The sequence below is a fragment of the Tyto alba genome, unplaced genomic scaffold, assembly GCF_018691265.1.
Source record: "Tyto alba isolate M040663 unplaced genomic scaffold, T.alba_DEE_v4.0 Super-Scaffold_26, whole genome shotgun sequence".
NCBI lineage: Eukaryota > Metazoa > Chordata > Aves > Strigiformes > Tytonidae > Tyto > Tyto alba.
In genome coordinates, this window is record NW_024881300.1 from 8969933 (window position 1) to 8987031 (window position 17099).

General features: G+C 33.4%; 1 protein-coding gene across 8 annotated transcripts in view; it reads right to left on the minus strand.

The window, feature by feature from the left end:
* PHKB (phosphorylase kinase regulatory subunit beta) overlaps positions 1-17099 on the minus strand; it is an 86700-nt gene that overhangs the window by 36263 nt on the left and 33338 nt on the right. For all 8 annotated transcript variants that reach the window (XM_042797588.1, XM_042797589.1, XM_042797587.1 and 5 more), the window contains 6 exons: positions 14439-14534; positions 12561-12758; positions 11803-11860; positions 7973-8050; positions 5955-6113; positions 1750-1844 (listed from right to left, as the gene is read on the minus strand). In XM_042797588.1, the coding sequence (XP_042653522.1) occupies positions 1750-1844; positions 5955-6113; positions 7973-8050; positions 11803-11860; positions 12561-12758; positions 14439-14534 (684 nt within the window). The remainder of the gene's footprint in view (positions 1-1749; positions 1845-5954; positions 6114-7972; positions 8051-11802; positions 11861-12560; positions 12759-14438; positions 14535-17099) is intronic.

Below are 17099 nucleotides of genomic sequence, written 5' to 3' on the forward strand. Positions count from 1 at the left end.
TGTTCTTGTTTTGTATTTTATTTTTAGACATTTTCCTAGCACTTTAAGGCAAATACTAAATACTGACTTTGCATGAATTAGCTCAATTAGATTAAATAGCATAATCAAATATTCTGACTGTTTAAGCAAATATAAAATGTGGATTAAAAAAAGTCAAGGTCAAGATTCTCAGCCAGAACTTGAAGTTTGCTGACTTTAACTGCAAGACCTTTGCTGATTAAGCACACCTCACTCACACTGATACATCTATGCATCTGACTTTAATTTTTTAAGGTTCTCTTAACGATGACCAATTTGAACTAACACCTGTATCAACAAACATTTCGCCCTGACACTAATTTAACAGTAAAACCAGACAAAGTACAGCAGCACCTGTTTCAATACAAACAATTCCAATGAAATTCCACAACCACCTCGGAAGCATTGCAGGGACACTAACCATTCTGGTCACAATTTCTACATCGTTGCTCAGAGGCTATAATGACAAAGGCCTGATGCCACAGTCATCTAGAATTCCTACTAAATTCAGAAGTGCCTCTGTTTCTTCTAATCCACTTTTAGAAGCACTTACAGTATCTTGGATAGCTTTATCTTTTACATATGAAAGAAGAGCATGCACAGTCTCTAGAACAAACCATCATCTTCTTCAAAGTGTTCACCTGTGGCATATTAAAAGTTATGGGTTTCAAGAATCAAAGAAAAAAAAGATTTGATGGGCTGCATGCAACACTGACTCGCTATAGGCTTCTTCTAATGGCACCCCTAAAAGGGCATGTGGTATTGGCAGCTCACAATTTCTGTAACCCCATGATGTAAGAACAAAGAAACTTGGAACAAATGAAGTCACTGAGCTTTCGTTATCTCATATTAGCATGGCAGAAGTGCTGCACTGTGAACGATGAAAGTCTCATTGTGAACGAGCCAACACCCAGGCACTTGGATTACCCTGGTAACAGGTAATAGTAGAAAACAGAGGTTTTAAGCAGCATTTGGATACAAGACAAAAATTGTTCACTTCTGATCTTGGCATAAATCTTAAGATAAATGCTTCATATTTTAGGCTTCAATAACAAATTCACAATGCTGAACAAGGAACTTGTCAAATATATATTCCTTATACCAAGAAATAAAGGCTGAAAAACATCTCTTAGCTACACATTTCCATACACAGTTCTTAACTCTCTGAAGAAGTCCCCCACATACAGACCATGTTTCCGCTTCTGCCTTGTTATTCTATCTACTGTAGATTTGAATTAAAATGTTTCAAGCATTCCCCTTCCCTGGGCACGCATTCCTGCTGTGCATTTAAGCCAAATACAGGAGCACATGTATAAACCACGCACACCAAAAAAAGAACTTCATCCTTGTAGCTCTTAGGAGCGCTAAATATAAAAAAACATTAATACATGGAAGTGGTAATTAATTTGAAGGAGTAAGAAAAAAGCAGGCTCATTCCTGCCTTCCTGACATATCTTATAACTCAATGAAACATACATATTAGCAGCTATTTAGACTTACATTTTATGTATCATTTTGACTGCACCACTTAATTTGAAGGTAAACATGCAGCACTTCCCCAAAACTGCAGATGTTATAATCTTCCTCTTAAAAGCAATCCTCCATCAACTAAGAAAAGGTACCTTTATTTAATCTTTTCCTAGCACTTTAATTGTAATATTATAAGACTCTATATAACACATAGATGACAATTTTCCGGTAAAAATATTTTAATACGAAGCTTATGCTTACCTGATTTGAAAATCTCATGCTAACATTCCGCTGATCTTGTGGAGGTACATAACGTCCGACAGGGTCGATATCTTTAGGACTTACTAATTTGTCGGCTGAAAGTAAACAATAATAAACATACAGAATGACTCAAGTACTTTCTGCAGCTTTTGTGAAGGAAGCATGTAAACATATTTTATGTAGTCAGTTCTGCTGCTATAAATCTTTGTTTCAGATCAATGATTTACAGATCAAAAGGACATTCTGTAAAATTATACGAACTTTACAACTAGTGACTCAGGCATCATTCTTGCCACAGCTAATTATAATATTGTAGTGTGTAAAAACAATTCTTTAGTTTTTCAGAGAGATGTGTTAAAAGAATATATTCAGACAACATACTCCACAGCACACAAATCACATAAAAGGCCCTCAATTCACAACCATGGAATTATTCTAGATCTTTAACTAGAAACTCACTGGTTACCAGCAAAAACTGTTTAGCTTTAAGGAAAAACACACAGCCTCTATCTCCAGCTAATCACACAACTATAACCCTGAAAGGGACAAGAGGTGTATCTCAATCCAATATCTCAAGAAGAAATTGTAAAAACCCCAATTAAATATGTTTGAAACCCAGCAATTTCTACACAGAGTTTTTTACATGGAAAAAAACAACACAAACCTAAAATTCCATTATTTTAACTTTCTCCTGAAAAAGATTTAAGTACTCCAATAAAAGTATACTATTAAAAAGTTTCAACAAATACCTTGAATAAAGATTCACAATCTACTGTGAGCTATTATGCCCTTCAAATAAGCATTCCCCTATCAAATCTCATTTTGACATGAAACTGTCCAATCTTCATTTAGTTTCTGCCACAGAGGAGGTCACAGTGCATTTTCATTTCTCTTGCAGGTCAACAATTTTGCACATATTTTTAAAAAGCTCTACAGTAGAAAATCAGCAATTAATCTGAAAGAAAAATAACTCTTGACTCCAGTAGCTTAATTCAGCTACGACAGAAAAAATGGTGTCTTGGTAAGAAAAATGTTTCTGAATTCTACACTGTGTAGTACATTAAGACAGCATTTATGAACTCAAAAGTTTAACAGTGTTAGGAAAGAACAGAGACCAGACTAGGCGGTGCATTGGAAAGAGAGCGCATGGGCAGACAACGGAGGACACTGGCTGGGCAGTTCACAGAGTAAGCCATGAAGGAGCCTGCTGCTGCTGGGAGCCATGCCAGCGACCGTCAGCCACTACTATATACTGGAACCATCTCCTGTCCTCAGCCTTCTGTTGAGAGAATGCAGCTTCACTCCTGCCAGGAAAGGACCCTGTTCCTCTGCTCTGCACTACTCCTGCAGAGTCACAATCTATGTACAGGTGGTTATGTTATTAAAAAAAAAAAATAAGCAAAACGAAACCCACAAAAAACCCACCACCACCATCAACAAACAAACAAAAACAACAAAAAAAATCCCCAACAAAGCTAGATAAAAAAAAAATCACCATGGACAATTTATTAATATACTGACATCTGTGTTACCAAAACACATTTTACAGAAAATGGTCACCTACTCTCCAGTCCACAGAGTCAGACTTCTTATGACAGCCAAAATCATGGTTATTTAAATTATCTGTAGTGTGCTGACACTATAAAATTGATCAACCAAATGACTGCAAGGTCAACAGACTCTGCCTCATAGTTCTTAAAAGCAAGAGCATTTTCCAGAACAGGTGTTCTACTTCCACTGTTTTTTTACATTGATTTACAATGCTCAGAAATGAAAATACATGGTCAAAGTAATTTCAAAATATACCAATAGACTAATATAAAGTGTAAGCTAAATTTCAATATTTACAATTTTATTTAGAAGAATCTCAGTGAACATTCATTACCATTGTCACAAACACAAGTACATCAGAGTGCAAAAGCAGAGTTTTCTTCGTTAGCTCATTATTTACATCAGCAACAGCTGACAGCTTTCAATCCATTTGGTCTATACTCTAAAAAATATTGCTAAACACTTGTAACTTAGTTCTAGGCAGGCACTGAATCCACAGAACAAGATATAAAAACTATAAGGAAAAGCACAGGGAAGATAAGAGAGCTACTCACTGAAAGACTAAACTGAGTGAATTTTCAGCTGCATAAAACAGCTGAATACCTGGCATCTCCTTCCTGTGCTCTAAAATGGGGACCCTACCATAAAGGCTTTACAAACCTCCTCAAACAGAGCAGGAAAGAAATTATATGAAAAATTGCATCACCATCTGCAAAACGCATGCTTTTTTTCCTTCATAAACATTTTTTTCAGTTGCATAGGTATGGGGTGACTTCCAACAGCGGTAGGCAGGCACTTTCACTGCCTCTGTTGTTCGGAGCCTTTATAAGCAGGATTTTGACTTCACTACTTCTGTTTGCCCCTCTGTGGGAGGCAGCAAGATGTATAACAACTGACTCAGTTTCATGTTGCTGCGTTTAGAAAAATTTGGACCGCAACAGGCAGACACTAGGAGAAGAATCGAAAAAGGTTACATTGTATGCTCGCCTACACAACAGAAGCAAGGAGGCTGAGCAAGTACAAATTAATTGCTACCCTCGAGGCAACACAATTTCTGGAAGGGATGATGAAACGGGAAACTAGTACCTTCCCAGAAATCTAAGTGTTTGGAGTCAGGCTTCCACTTAATTAGCAACCACCACCAAGCAAAGTAACATACACAAAGACTTTCACCAAGGACAAGATTGTTATTAAGGTAGGTCTTCAGCCAGAATGGAGCAAAATTAAATGCACCAATAATAAATTAGTATGAATAAATTGAGTTCCTGATATAACAATCACTGGTAAATAGATTTAGCTTTGTGATAAAATTTCCAAACCCTATTTGCAAAGACTAGGGGAAAAAAGGAAAAAAAATACTTTGAAAAAAGGGAGGGAGGAATCAAAAGTAGTGAACACAGTGGAGAGAAATATTTAAAACAATAAAAGGAAACAGTTACTAATGACAACATTTCAAAAAAAGATTACGTTGCTCAAACAGCATTTAGCAAACAATAACTACAATTTATTTAACCAGCATTCCTCAGGTATAGAAATATAAAAATATTAGTAGAAAATGAATACTAGCAGAGATACTACAGTATTACTGCACAAATATTTGAGGATTACTTGGCTAATACTAAGAGGTTAAATTAATTTTTTTTTCATTAAAGGTGAGATTGCCTGCATTTACCTTACAGTGTTGGCTAAAAAAGAAATGATGCAAGGAATACAGTGAAGCCAAACAGGTGGAACACCAGACGGCCTCTCTTCCTCCATACCTAAAGATACATTCACTGTTCTTGCCAAGTCCTGAATTTTTAAACTCCCTTTCAATCTTTCTCATTTTTACTATCAACAGCCTGTTTCCCTTTCCAGTGTTCACAGAAAAAAAATTTTCAGAACTCAATCTACTGATTACCAGGTGAGTACTGAGCATGCTAAAATAAAGTAATATATCCTTCTCCAAAAAGAAATATTGAGGAAAAAAAATAAAATCTTAACTGTGAAGATTTTTCTGGCTTAGCAACTATTTTTGCATTATCCTCTGAATCCTCTCAAGTGACACCAAGAGTTCATTTGTGAAATTCACCATAACAATCTTCAACGGCCAAACTTTTGAATGCACTTTCCAATGCTCACACAGTCTCTTCTTTTTTAAAGGAAGGGTAAAAACAACACAGACTGAAGAAAAAAATAACGTTATCTAAGACTGCAACGCTTCAAAATTTAAACTTGTCTTGCTTAAAGAAGGAAATAATCTCAATTAAATGCTATAGACCACTTAGAAACATCACTGTACAGGTGCAGCTGATATAGTTAATCCAGAAAGTGTCATGTTAATATATTTTGTTATAAAGAAAAAGAAATAAGAGGGAAAGCCAGGAAAAGAAACAGCAAACAATAAACCTGTCATGTTTAGAACTTTCAGTATTCTATAAAATATTCCAGTAAACTCCATAGTATGCTGCATGCAGCTTAAAATTTTAACATAAAGAATAAAAAGTAATTTTTGCCTATCACTTATGTACCGAAGTAAAGGACACACATACCACTCACAGTCCATTCAAAACTCAAGCCAATGTGTTTGTCCAGATTCAAGAACAACATTAGAAAGGTAAATATCCTTCACTTCTGACGAGTCAAAACCTGATAGAACTTCCTCAGCCTCTTACCCAGGAGTTTTGCAATGATGTAAACTGCCTGTCCCCACAAGAAAAACTTTCCATCGCGTCCACTGTTACTAGGAAACCGTTTCTGACTGCCAGGGTTCTTCTTTTCCATTTCAACAAAATCAGCTGGCACATAGTAATACTTGGGTACAACAGGACACCCTATGGAGTTTTAAAATAAGTATAGTAAGTATATAAATTCCACTTCCCTTAGTATTTGGATTGTACTACCCTAATAAAGCTGAATTGGATTCAAAACAGAAAAAATTAAACCCTAGCAACAACTTAATTGAACAGAAATACTGTTGTCATTTATTGTTATCTCTCAAAACCACAATCCCTGTAAGAAACTGAGGACAATATTAAGCTATTTTATTTTTCAAACATTTGCACAGAATTTTTTCAGAAAACACATCCATTGTGTGTAGCACCTTACTGTGCAAAATGAAAAAAAATATTTTTCACCTAAAGCAAAAGGCAATACAGATAACCATAACAAAAAGAAATAAAAGCTGCATTAGAGTGAAATACTTGGGGTTTTCCCCGCTCCCCAGCATTTAACACCAGCTCAGTATCAGACAAATTTTAAAAATAAAATCTTGGCCAAAAGTAGTCAAACATTTAATTAAATGAAAACTAAAATTTTCTGCAAGTATGCAAAACCAGGTTAAAAACGGCATTTTAATTTTGAAACTTCATGAAACTAAATGGCCTAACTTCTTCACTGGAAGATAGCATATCATGTATTACTGATCACTGTAGATTAATAACCTTTATTTCAACACTTCTTAAGTAGACAAGATTCACGAATTCAGAAACACAGTAACAAATGATTGACCTAATTATATGCAATACAAAAGCAAATTAATATGCTTCCTGCAAAATTAAATTTCACTTTAATATTACTTTCATTTTTAATTTATTTAGATAAAGAGTAAGTGATAAACAGAATAAAGCAGCAGTCAGAGGAAAAAAAAAATTACTGTCAAGAAGCTGAGAAAAATTGAAAAGTGAGAGTTATTAGAGACAGACTATTCAAATGAGTCAGGTATCAAAAAACAACCAGAAATTTAAAGATGAAACATTCACGCTGACATTCAACAAGAGAAACCACATGATTACTTTAGTGTCCATGGAACTTCACATACTCATTAATAATCAGAAAAAAACAATGCTCAGCAAGGTCAGAAAATTTGCTATGTAAAGACAATTTGGTGATGAAATGTTTGTATATCTTACAGAAACTAGTTCACTTCAACAAGTATTCTAAGTTTAAAAAACTAGTCAGGCTAAAATACTCTGCACCTACCTGTGTAACTGTACCACAGATGCCAAGAACAGGTGACTAAAGATATTGAGTTTTAGAATTGGATTGTAAGTATATTGAAGCTTCTTCTGTTCTCAGGCCATTTTTTTTTTTTTTTTTTTTTTTTTTGTTAAGAGAGTTTTGGATGGATGTGTCCATAAGCTATCAATCACCTTGTCTGCAGTTCCACCACAATTTTGGAGTGCACAATTTAAGTCAGAGAATGTTTATATTAAAATTAACATGTTACTATTTTCACTGCTCTAAGCTAGAAGCAATTTCAAATTCATATGCCAATTTTTTAAATCTTGTGAAGTTAAGTGACTACGAATGATGCAAGTAATTCTCAACTGTATCTGGGTGGAACACTGGAATGATCTGACTGTTCCTATTTAATATTTTCCAGCAAAGTCAAAGTGAACTTTGTAAATAATGAAGCATAGGCAAAGGAGGGGAGGAATGATTGGGTACAGTGTAAATCTTACATTTATATCAGTAGCATTTTTTCCAGACAACATTATCTCCATTATCAGACTTTATGATGCAATGTATCTACATGAAAGAGATTATTTAGTATTAGTATTTTACCATCAGGGACCATAATGATACTATTACTTCTCCTTTGCAACATCCATTCATAGGAATGTCAGTATTTTAATAATTTCAGATAAATAAAAAGCTACAGTCTTTTAGAAGAATGTTTATCAGGTAATACCTTCAGATGTATGCTGAAGCAAAGGATCCAGAAGATCCTGATATTCCTTTACTTGTGCAGGATTTCCTCTAAAAACTCCTAAAAATAACCAAACAATAGTTGATTTAATGGAAGAAATAACTTTTCCGTAAGCTTAATGTTCATAAAAGAAGAAAAAAAAAATCTAGTGTTTATTTTTCAATGGGGTAGTGCCTACACACTAAATAATTCATGAAAAGTAGAAGAGTAAACTGTTGCTCCTCAGTTACTGCTACAGCTAAATCTCCCAGGGATCATAAATCAGCCACTCTCTTATGAGCTTAAACTGAAACCGATGGCAAGTTACATGGGATAGTAAAGCTGTGAACTTACGGAGGCTCAGGAACTGGACACACACAATGAGCCCAGAGAGCTGTAAATAACTTCCTTAATTATAGCAGAATGAAGAAGCAGAGTTTGTCTGCTAGTACGGACACAAACAGGCTCGTTCTAAATCTTTAGGACAGAGCTGCAAAACTGATCTAGAAGTGAGTTGCCTAGAAATCTCAATTAATAAATACAAAATGAATTTGAAGGAGTAAATTGAAAAACTTCCCTCCAAAGATTAGATGGCATGTTTACACTGATAAATTACATAAGTATTATGTCTTCATATTATAGATGTTCGTAACTGCTAACACACCTTGAGATATTAAACAGAACAGTTATTTCTCTATGATGCTACTTTTGGGGAGAAAATGGTGAGCTGGGACTACCAGTACCTTAAATGTTTCTCTAGCAGAACTTAGTCATCCCCAAAAGAATCTGATGAATATTAACATGACCAGTATTCAGTTCATCTAAAGTTCTTACATGAAAAGATATATGAAAAATACCAAAAGCATTTCTGTTCATCAGAAAACGTGGATGAACTTGACAAGTCACACTGACATTTTAAAATAGAACATTTGTTAACATTTAAAGGGGAACAAGTTACATGAAAACTTTTAACTGTACATTTTTCACTCATTTATTTCCATAGTTGTCCTTTTCAATTACCATATTCTTCCATATTATTAACAATACCTATAACATTTCCCTCCTTACCTTATCCTAGAAAATTACCTATCCATTTAACCAGAAAGGTGTAATCCTACACTTCCAATCAGAAATATGAACAAGTTTTCAAAAATGCTATTCAAATATAACTTATCCAAAAAATAGTCATATTGATGATTTATAGTTCAATCCTTTCCCACAGCAATAGATGCATATCTACTGCCCAGAAAGTCCTAAACAATTTCCTTTTGATAAAAATCCCAACAGGAATTAGTACTAAAGCAGCCTTTTTATATTCTGAAGGGTGAATTCTGAAAGGCAAAAATAAGACAAAAGAAAACCACAAACTCATCCACTGAGAACAAATATACCAGAACATCTTTATTAGAAAAAAATTTAGATATGTTTTTTGTTACATATGTTTATGTGCATATGATATGTATTTACGTATATGTACAGATTTATTTATGTGTATGATATGCTTAGATATGTTAGCTATTGTTTTTTATGTTTAAGTTTAGGTATGTTTTTTGTTAGGCTTTGTGACCTTTTTTAATATATGTATCAATATACATATTACACACTTATTTTTTTATATCACAGAAACTTATCTTTTATGTTGTTTTAAGAATATCCAACAAATTATTCTACTGAAAAAACAGAGTACAGTAGAAAGCTGGAGTTTAACTATTGTATAGAGATTTCTTTCTTTCCATGCTTCAATGCTCTATCCAAAAACAAAGCTTGACAAGTGTTTTTCATTAAATTTTCAAATATTCACAAGTATATATGTAGGAAATTAAATCACTTGCCAAGGGAAACAAATGCAATGAGAGCTTGCACACAAAAAAGGATGTGTTTAAGTGACACACTGAACTATTTCAAAACACTTCAGCACAGTCATGACATAAGAGCAATATGATATTCTGACTATTTGTAATTTAGTCTTACTAGCAGATACCATAGAGGATATTTATGTGATAATACAAAAGATGCATTTATCTGATAATACAGTTGCTTTTATATGAACAATCATTTAGTGAAGATAACACTTGAGTAACAATGTTCATCATCCATGAGGAATAAAACAGTGCTCATAATACTACTAGAAAATGCGTAACTAATTCAGTACTATCTACTCGCCAAAACTGTTCTAACTCTCCACATTTTAAAAATCCTAAAAAGCTGTCATTGACATAACAGAAAAGTTGACGAGCTAATTAGTTTGTCCGAGAAAAATAAATATGATATATAGTTATTCAAATAGGTTCTGCTAATCTTTCACAACGGAAATTATGAAAGAAATTTTGCTGATGTGAACAAACTCGGGGGATTATGGACTATGATTTACAGGAGACTCTCATTCCTTATTTAAGGGAGCACTGTCCGACGTTATACAGGTAACGAAGTCCAGCTATCAGGAGTTACCCAGATATTCAGTACCTTAATATACTTGGCTGAAGAGGCTTTCCTTTGGACTCTGCAAGTGTGTTGGATGGGCAAATAGGCATTCACATTCAGCTGAACCAGTATTCACAATGCAGCAGCTTGAGGTTTTTTTCAAAGTTTTCATTATAAAGACATTCAACTACAAACTACTCCTTCTATTTCATTGTCTTTTTGCAGTTTAAGTCACTCTGTATACACTTCAAATTCTGCATTAAGGAGGTTTGTGGATTTGGAGATATGTGCACAAAATCTATTAACAATTATTCTGTTTGATAAAATTACGGTACAGGAAAAAAGACAAGAACAGTATGTGCAAAATATGGGGTTTTTACTTTCTAATGCAAGAAGAGTAAAACGCTTTCTTTATTCTTCTGCTGACTTCAGTTAAAGATGATTATCTTTTTTGTTCTTCCTAAAACTGCAAGTGGGCAGCATTAAATGCCAGTGCCTTTCTCCTCAGTTTTGGGCATCAGTCTTTGAAAAATGTCAAGCATTCCTTTAGAAAAATCAATTGTGAAACCTTATTACAGCTTCAAACAAAATATTTTAATCTGTGGGTGGCCACAGCGGAGTCTAGGCAGATAGCAGATTTCTATGCCCCCCACCATCTTTATCTGAAAGCTATGCCACACACTAAAGGGAAAATAAACAGATGGCCAGATTTTCATCTATGAACAAATCTTTTTGATGGCTTTAACTCTTACTCATTTTCTTATTCAGACTTTTGTTCTATGGGAGTTTTAGCTTCCATCCTGGAATCACCCCATGAACTTTTTTTGGTATGTCTTCTACATTTTTTACTGTTGTGGTTTTTTGTTTTGGGTTTGTTTGTTTGTTTTTTTTTTTTTTTTTTAAATCAGACTAAGTGGCTCCATGGAAAAATGTGATCAGGAAGCACAAGCATTTCAAAGAGAAACTAGGCCTTTTCTGGTTCACTTTCTTATCTTCTGAATTCTGTTTCAATTACCACAGAACATCCAACTTGAAAAGACCTGCTGCAACATGCAGTTCTCAATGCGTTCTCTCTTCCACTTTCTTTTCTCTCATGTGCTGCTGTGAAGTTCTGGTATACTGTGAAAGTTTTTAAGGCTTAAAAGGCAGTGCAGGACTGAATGTCACAGATTCAAGCTTTGAAAAAACCTGCATTGAGTTATATTCTAAAAACTGTTCACATTTAAAATGCTGAAATATGGAGGGTTGGGTGCTTGGGTCTTTTAACCCATAAGGCAGAACTTTCAATGAGATATTTAGTGTTACTGAATCATGGTTTATTTTGGCATGACCGGAAAATCATTTTGTATCTTTCATCTAAGGGCTCACCTCTCTAATGCCTTTGAAGAACAGGAATGTAAAGCCATACTTACCATCAATTATCATGAAAATAAAAAACAGAGGGAATTCACACTCAATGCCATCAAAAAGCTGAAAAGAAGAAAAAACAATCAGACATTTCATCATTTTGATTTAAGGAAATGTATTTGAATATCCCATTAAATAATTTCAAAGCAACAAAAGACAAACATGAATGCAAAAATATTTTAGTACATCAGCTTTTCATTTAGCTTACAGCTTCTTAATTCCATGGGCACCTTAACTGTGCTCTTACATATGCTGTGGTTCATTCTCAGAGTATTTATATAATCTATGTTTTATTTTTCACAGAGAAACTATTGGGGAGAAGAAAAAGTAAATTTTCATTTAGATAACCTTTACTGATAAACACTGTGGTCAAAAGCAAAATTGTTTTCCATACACTCAGACTGTAGTCAGCTGTGAAATTAAATGATAAATAACTTCCTTATTTGTTATGTGAAATCAACTGTACACTAAATGTAAATGGAAGCACATTCATTACAAAACAAATCAACAACTAACTTGCTGACTTAGCAATCTCTCAAAACTGCACATGCCAAATTACAAAATGCATCTCCTTCACTTGAAGCAATGAGGAACCACTGTGCAATTCAAATTGCAAATATCAGGGGGGTTCTAGTATTGTCCTTTTTTGGGTTTTTTTGGAAGGGATTTTGTTTTGGATGGTTTATCTGTTTTTTTGTTAAGTACTGCCTAAACATTCTAGAAAAGCAAAATTTTTCCCTGTATAGGCCAAGTACTCCTTTACCTTAATTTCTGCTGGTTTATAATATCGCCGTGTTTTGTCCTCCAGCGCTGTTCTGTACCCATCCCTCAGAAATCTTTTAAACCCATATTTTCCTTTCAGTTTTCTCATAATTTTATCAAGTGTTTGACTGAACAAAACCTCATCATCCAAAGCAAATGCAGGATAACTGAGACACGGCAAAAGAGCTGCATCAGTATTCTGTAGGAGTGAAATTGCACATTACAAATTTAATTAGATCTCTGACAATTATTTGATGCACAAAGACTGTTTAACTTACTAAGTGAAATATAAATTTGGAACATAATCCTATCTTTATCAAAATCACACTACTAGTATATTAAAATAGCATGCAAAATATGACTTCTAGAGATTTATAAGGATCAACTACAAACCCGATATTCAGATATATGATTTAAAAGGGAACTCATTTGACTCAAAATCTGACCTACTTTACAGTTGATAATCTGCAGAGATAAGTGAATACATTCTAGAACTTTGTGGCTTTAGAAACAAAAAATATTCTCTGGGTTATTCCTGGAAGAAAGACAAACATTTGGGTATCCTATGCTCAAAAAGAATCACAAACGTTTTATAAAGGTGCAATGCTGGGAAGTAACTATGATTAAATCATCATTTCTGAAAAGCTTTTTCAGGAATATTGTTCAGGTGCTGTAACAAACGAGACTATCTGATTTACAAATAAGGTGATAAGTAAATAATTTGAGGGAAAAAAAATGAGTAGCATTTCTCAAGAATCATGTGCAACTATCATAAATTAAAAACACAAGAAAAAATCACTGGTGCATCACCACTACAGATAAGCTTACAGAAAAACAAAAAAAGTAGTTTTAAGTTCTAATTCTTACGTCACACAGTTTTGTTTTTCCTTTCTGATGATATATCTATGATATTCAACCATTTAAAATACCGTATTTTTTGCCAATATCATTGACATGAACCCATAAAAAGAAAAAAAAAAAAAAAGAACACAAAGGTTGTTTCTGTAGCATAAGTAACATATGAAACCAGCTTCTGTTGGAATATTTCAAGTCTCCAGCAAATAATAAACAGCAAAGGAGTTCTAAAATACCATTAGACTATAAAAAAGCAGCTGACAGTGCCTTTTATTTTAATTATCCAGTATTACAACTCTGCTATAATTCTTCTACACAATGAATAAACTATTAATGTTGAAGATTAACCGCCTGTTTCATGAACAAAAATGCTATTACATCCCAGAATGAACAAAAAAGCAGTACAACTCTATTATCACCCATTTTAAATTACTGATTTTAAAAAACAAAATTTACCTTGATGGCACTACAGAAACAGACTTTTTAAAATTAATCTATACTTATGTCACTTACATTTACCCACTGAGGAAATACTTATTTGCAGCAGTAGCTTATAATAACAGGAAATCCTCCATATTCAGCAATTTAAGAAAAGCCAACCTTAAAGGCTTCTTTCCTAGACAAAAGAATGAATTAAAGCTAAAAAGAAGTGTTTCAAAAACGCAGGCACTGAGTGTATAGTGGAAACTAGGCCAAAAGAAAAACAATCACCAAGCCTGCAAACCCTACTTAAGTTACTGCAGATCATTATTATTTTAAATTTTATTTTAATATTCCTTAGAAAGCTACCAACAAGCTGCCATTTTAACCTAAGTATTCATAAAAGAAAGAATGCCACTGTAATTCAATTTCAGAGGAAAAACTACATCACAGTGACATTTAAGAAGGAAAAATTTAAAATTTTCCCAGCAAATTCCTATCTTTATTAAGCAGGACATAATGGCCATCATAGAACTAAGAATTATGTTCATGTCCGTTTATTTTCTCCACACTCTGTTGTGGTGAATTTCATTTAATTACTTACATGAGACCTTGACTCACGGGGTAGCAACGAACAGAGAGTCTGTCTGTTACGGTTATGGGCATCAAAATCCACAAATATAACAGACCAAGAGCAGCCCTGTAAACAGAACATTACATTTATTTAAGGGGAAGGGAAGAAAGGTTAGAATATCCTGGTGTAACTAACTAGTTCTTTGTTTCAGTTTGATTACATTGTAAATGTCTGGTAGCTGGTAACTTTAATCTGAAAATGTACCACGACAAGGTGAAAACATTTTGAATTTTCAAACATATTTAGATATAGCCAAAATTAGATGGGTTTATCTGCTAGTGATTATGAATTATATAGTTTATTTAAGCTATGAACTCTTCCATTAATTCTTGAAAAACAATGACAGTATTAAGGACAAGCAAAAAAATAGTTCTCTCCCTGGGACTGCAGGAAGTGTTCCAAACAGTGATGTTGCTTATTTCATTATAAGTCAGTTAGACACAAATAATGGATATTCACCTTAGGTACTGCTTTGGAAAAGAACTTCCATAGCAAATAAAAGTGACCTGCTTTTCAGCTATTGTAAGGACAATGTTATCAACATCTCCTTAGAAAAACTCATTTCCTAGTAAAATTCTACACTATAGCTCTCTGTCAGCTTTTTGATACTTTCTAAAATACTCAGAAAAATTCCCAGAGCTGAGACACTGTTTAAGCAGAATCAAGAACATTTAAAAGATATTATCAGTAGGCAATTTCTTGAAAACTCAATGCAGTTTGTTAATGAATGGATATCTTCATATACATTATAACAGATAATGAATCTCAATATCACTATCCCACAGGAAGATACATTCAACACTGAATTCATTCATTACTGTCATAAATACCATACCATAAATTTTCATAAATGTACCAAATTTCTCCTAAAAATCAGTCAGTTTCTTTGGCATACTATTCTCATAGGAACACTGTTTCAGAACCCACCCTCGCTAATTATTAAAAATTTTAATTTCCAACTAAGTATCTACGTAACTAGCTAACCACCCGTCTTTTTCTGCCAGCACTAGTACTCATTCAAACTTTCCAAACAACTGAGGTTTTTTCTTTCTTACTCTTTACAAACATTCTAATTATATATAGCTATTGTACAATTACTCAGCTTTTGCTTTGCTAGGCGAAACAAAACATGTTTTTCCACTGTCCTCTTGGAAAATAATCTGTTCTCTTAATAATTCTAGCAAGATATAATGAATAGCGCTGAGATAAAGAATGTACATAATTAATCACATTTGCTTTGATGATTTGTTATTCTCCTATGTTCTTCTCAATCCAGATTCTGATCATTCACAAATCTCTAAATTTTTCTACAAACTCCGAACACAATCTGTCTACACGTGTGAATATGCAATTTCAACATCTGTGCTTTGGTAAAGGATTCTTTGGGGATTCAATGGCAGACTAATCTGCATTTCATAAAAACACAAGCATCTTGTTTTACAAATGAACTATATTTCACTTCTCTAAAAAATTGTAAAATTCTGTAGTAAGGGGACCTTACAAAGGCTTGTTTTTTTTTTAACACACAATTTTTTCCACAAACTAATACAGGACATGTAGCTCATATACAAACAATTGATTATACTATGACTAGGTCAAACCTGAAATGGTGTTCATCTTGTCACTAGCAGTCCCATTCTAGTGCATATACACATGCACCATGCACTTAATTCATTAGTTCATTAACTCGCATTGCCAGTAAAGGCATGTCTTTTTATGTAGGTTTTTTGCTGATTTGTAATTTTTTTCTAAAAGGTATTGTAGCTAAAATTGAATGTTTACATTATTGATACAAATTCTATGCTATTTATACTCTGTGATACTCTGAAACCAGAGGTTTGGGTTAACCATATCAAGCCCACAAAAAGATACGTTACAGTACTTTCAGTAGTGAAGATGCTGATGTGATTTAAGTAAAAACAAACTGAAACGCAATTAGTTCATATTGTATCCTAAATGTAGAAAAATACAAAATAAAAATTCAGGTCCACTTTTACAGTTCTTCATTACAAACTTCAGTAGAACTTAGGACAATGCAATGGTTTGAGGATCTGGCTACGATGAATGCACTGTTAAGGATTATAACAGAATTCTTATGCCACGGTCATATATATTAACCATTTTATATAGATTTATAGCTATTGTTTCAGAAATATATAATACATTGGGAATAAATTTAAGAAATATAGCATAAAATATAAAGCAGAATAACGAGAAACTAAATAGCTTATTTATCTGTTATATTAAAAATTCTCAATGTGTAAATAAATCTTTTACTGAAGGAATGTTAGGATTACAGCTTGACTATTTTTATGCTTATAACTCCCACTTTTTATGAAATATTCTGGTATGATGGAAATAAAAATGAACAGCATTTAAAAACCATCAAAGAACTCTTTTTTTACAATAAAGCATGTAAAATTCTGCTTAAACAAAAAGTAATTTTTCAATACATAATTGTTATTTACTGTATCTGGCACCTAGAAAGTATAGCAAAGGATGCATTAAAAATATCTGAACATCAGTTAAGCAGTTCTTTGTTACAGAACAAATGGTAGTATCAATTCTTACACAAATATATTATTTTTCAACGTTTTTGAGAACTATGGGAGGGAGGGAAGGAACAGTTCA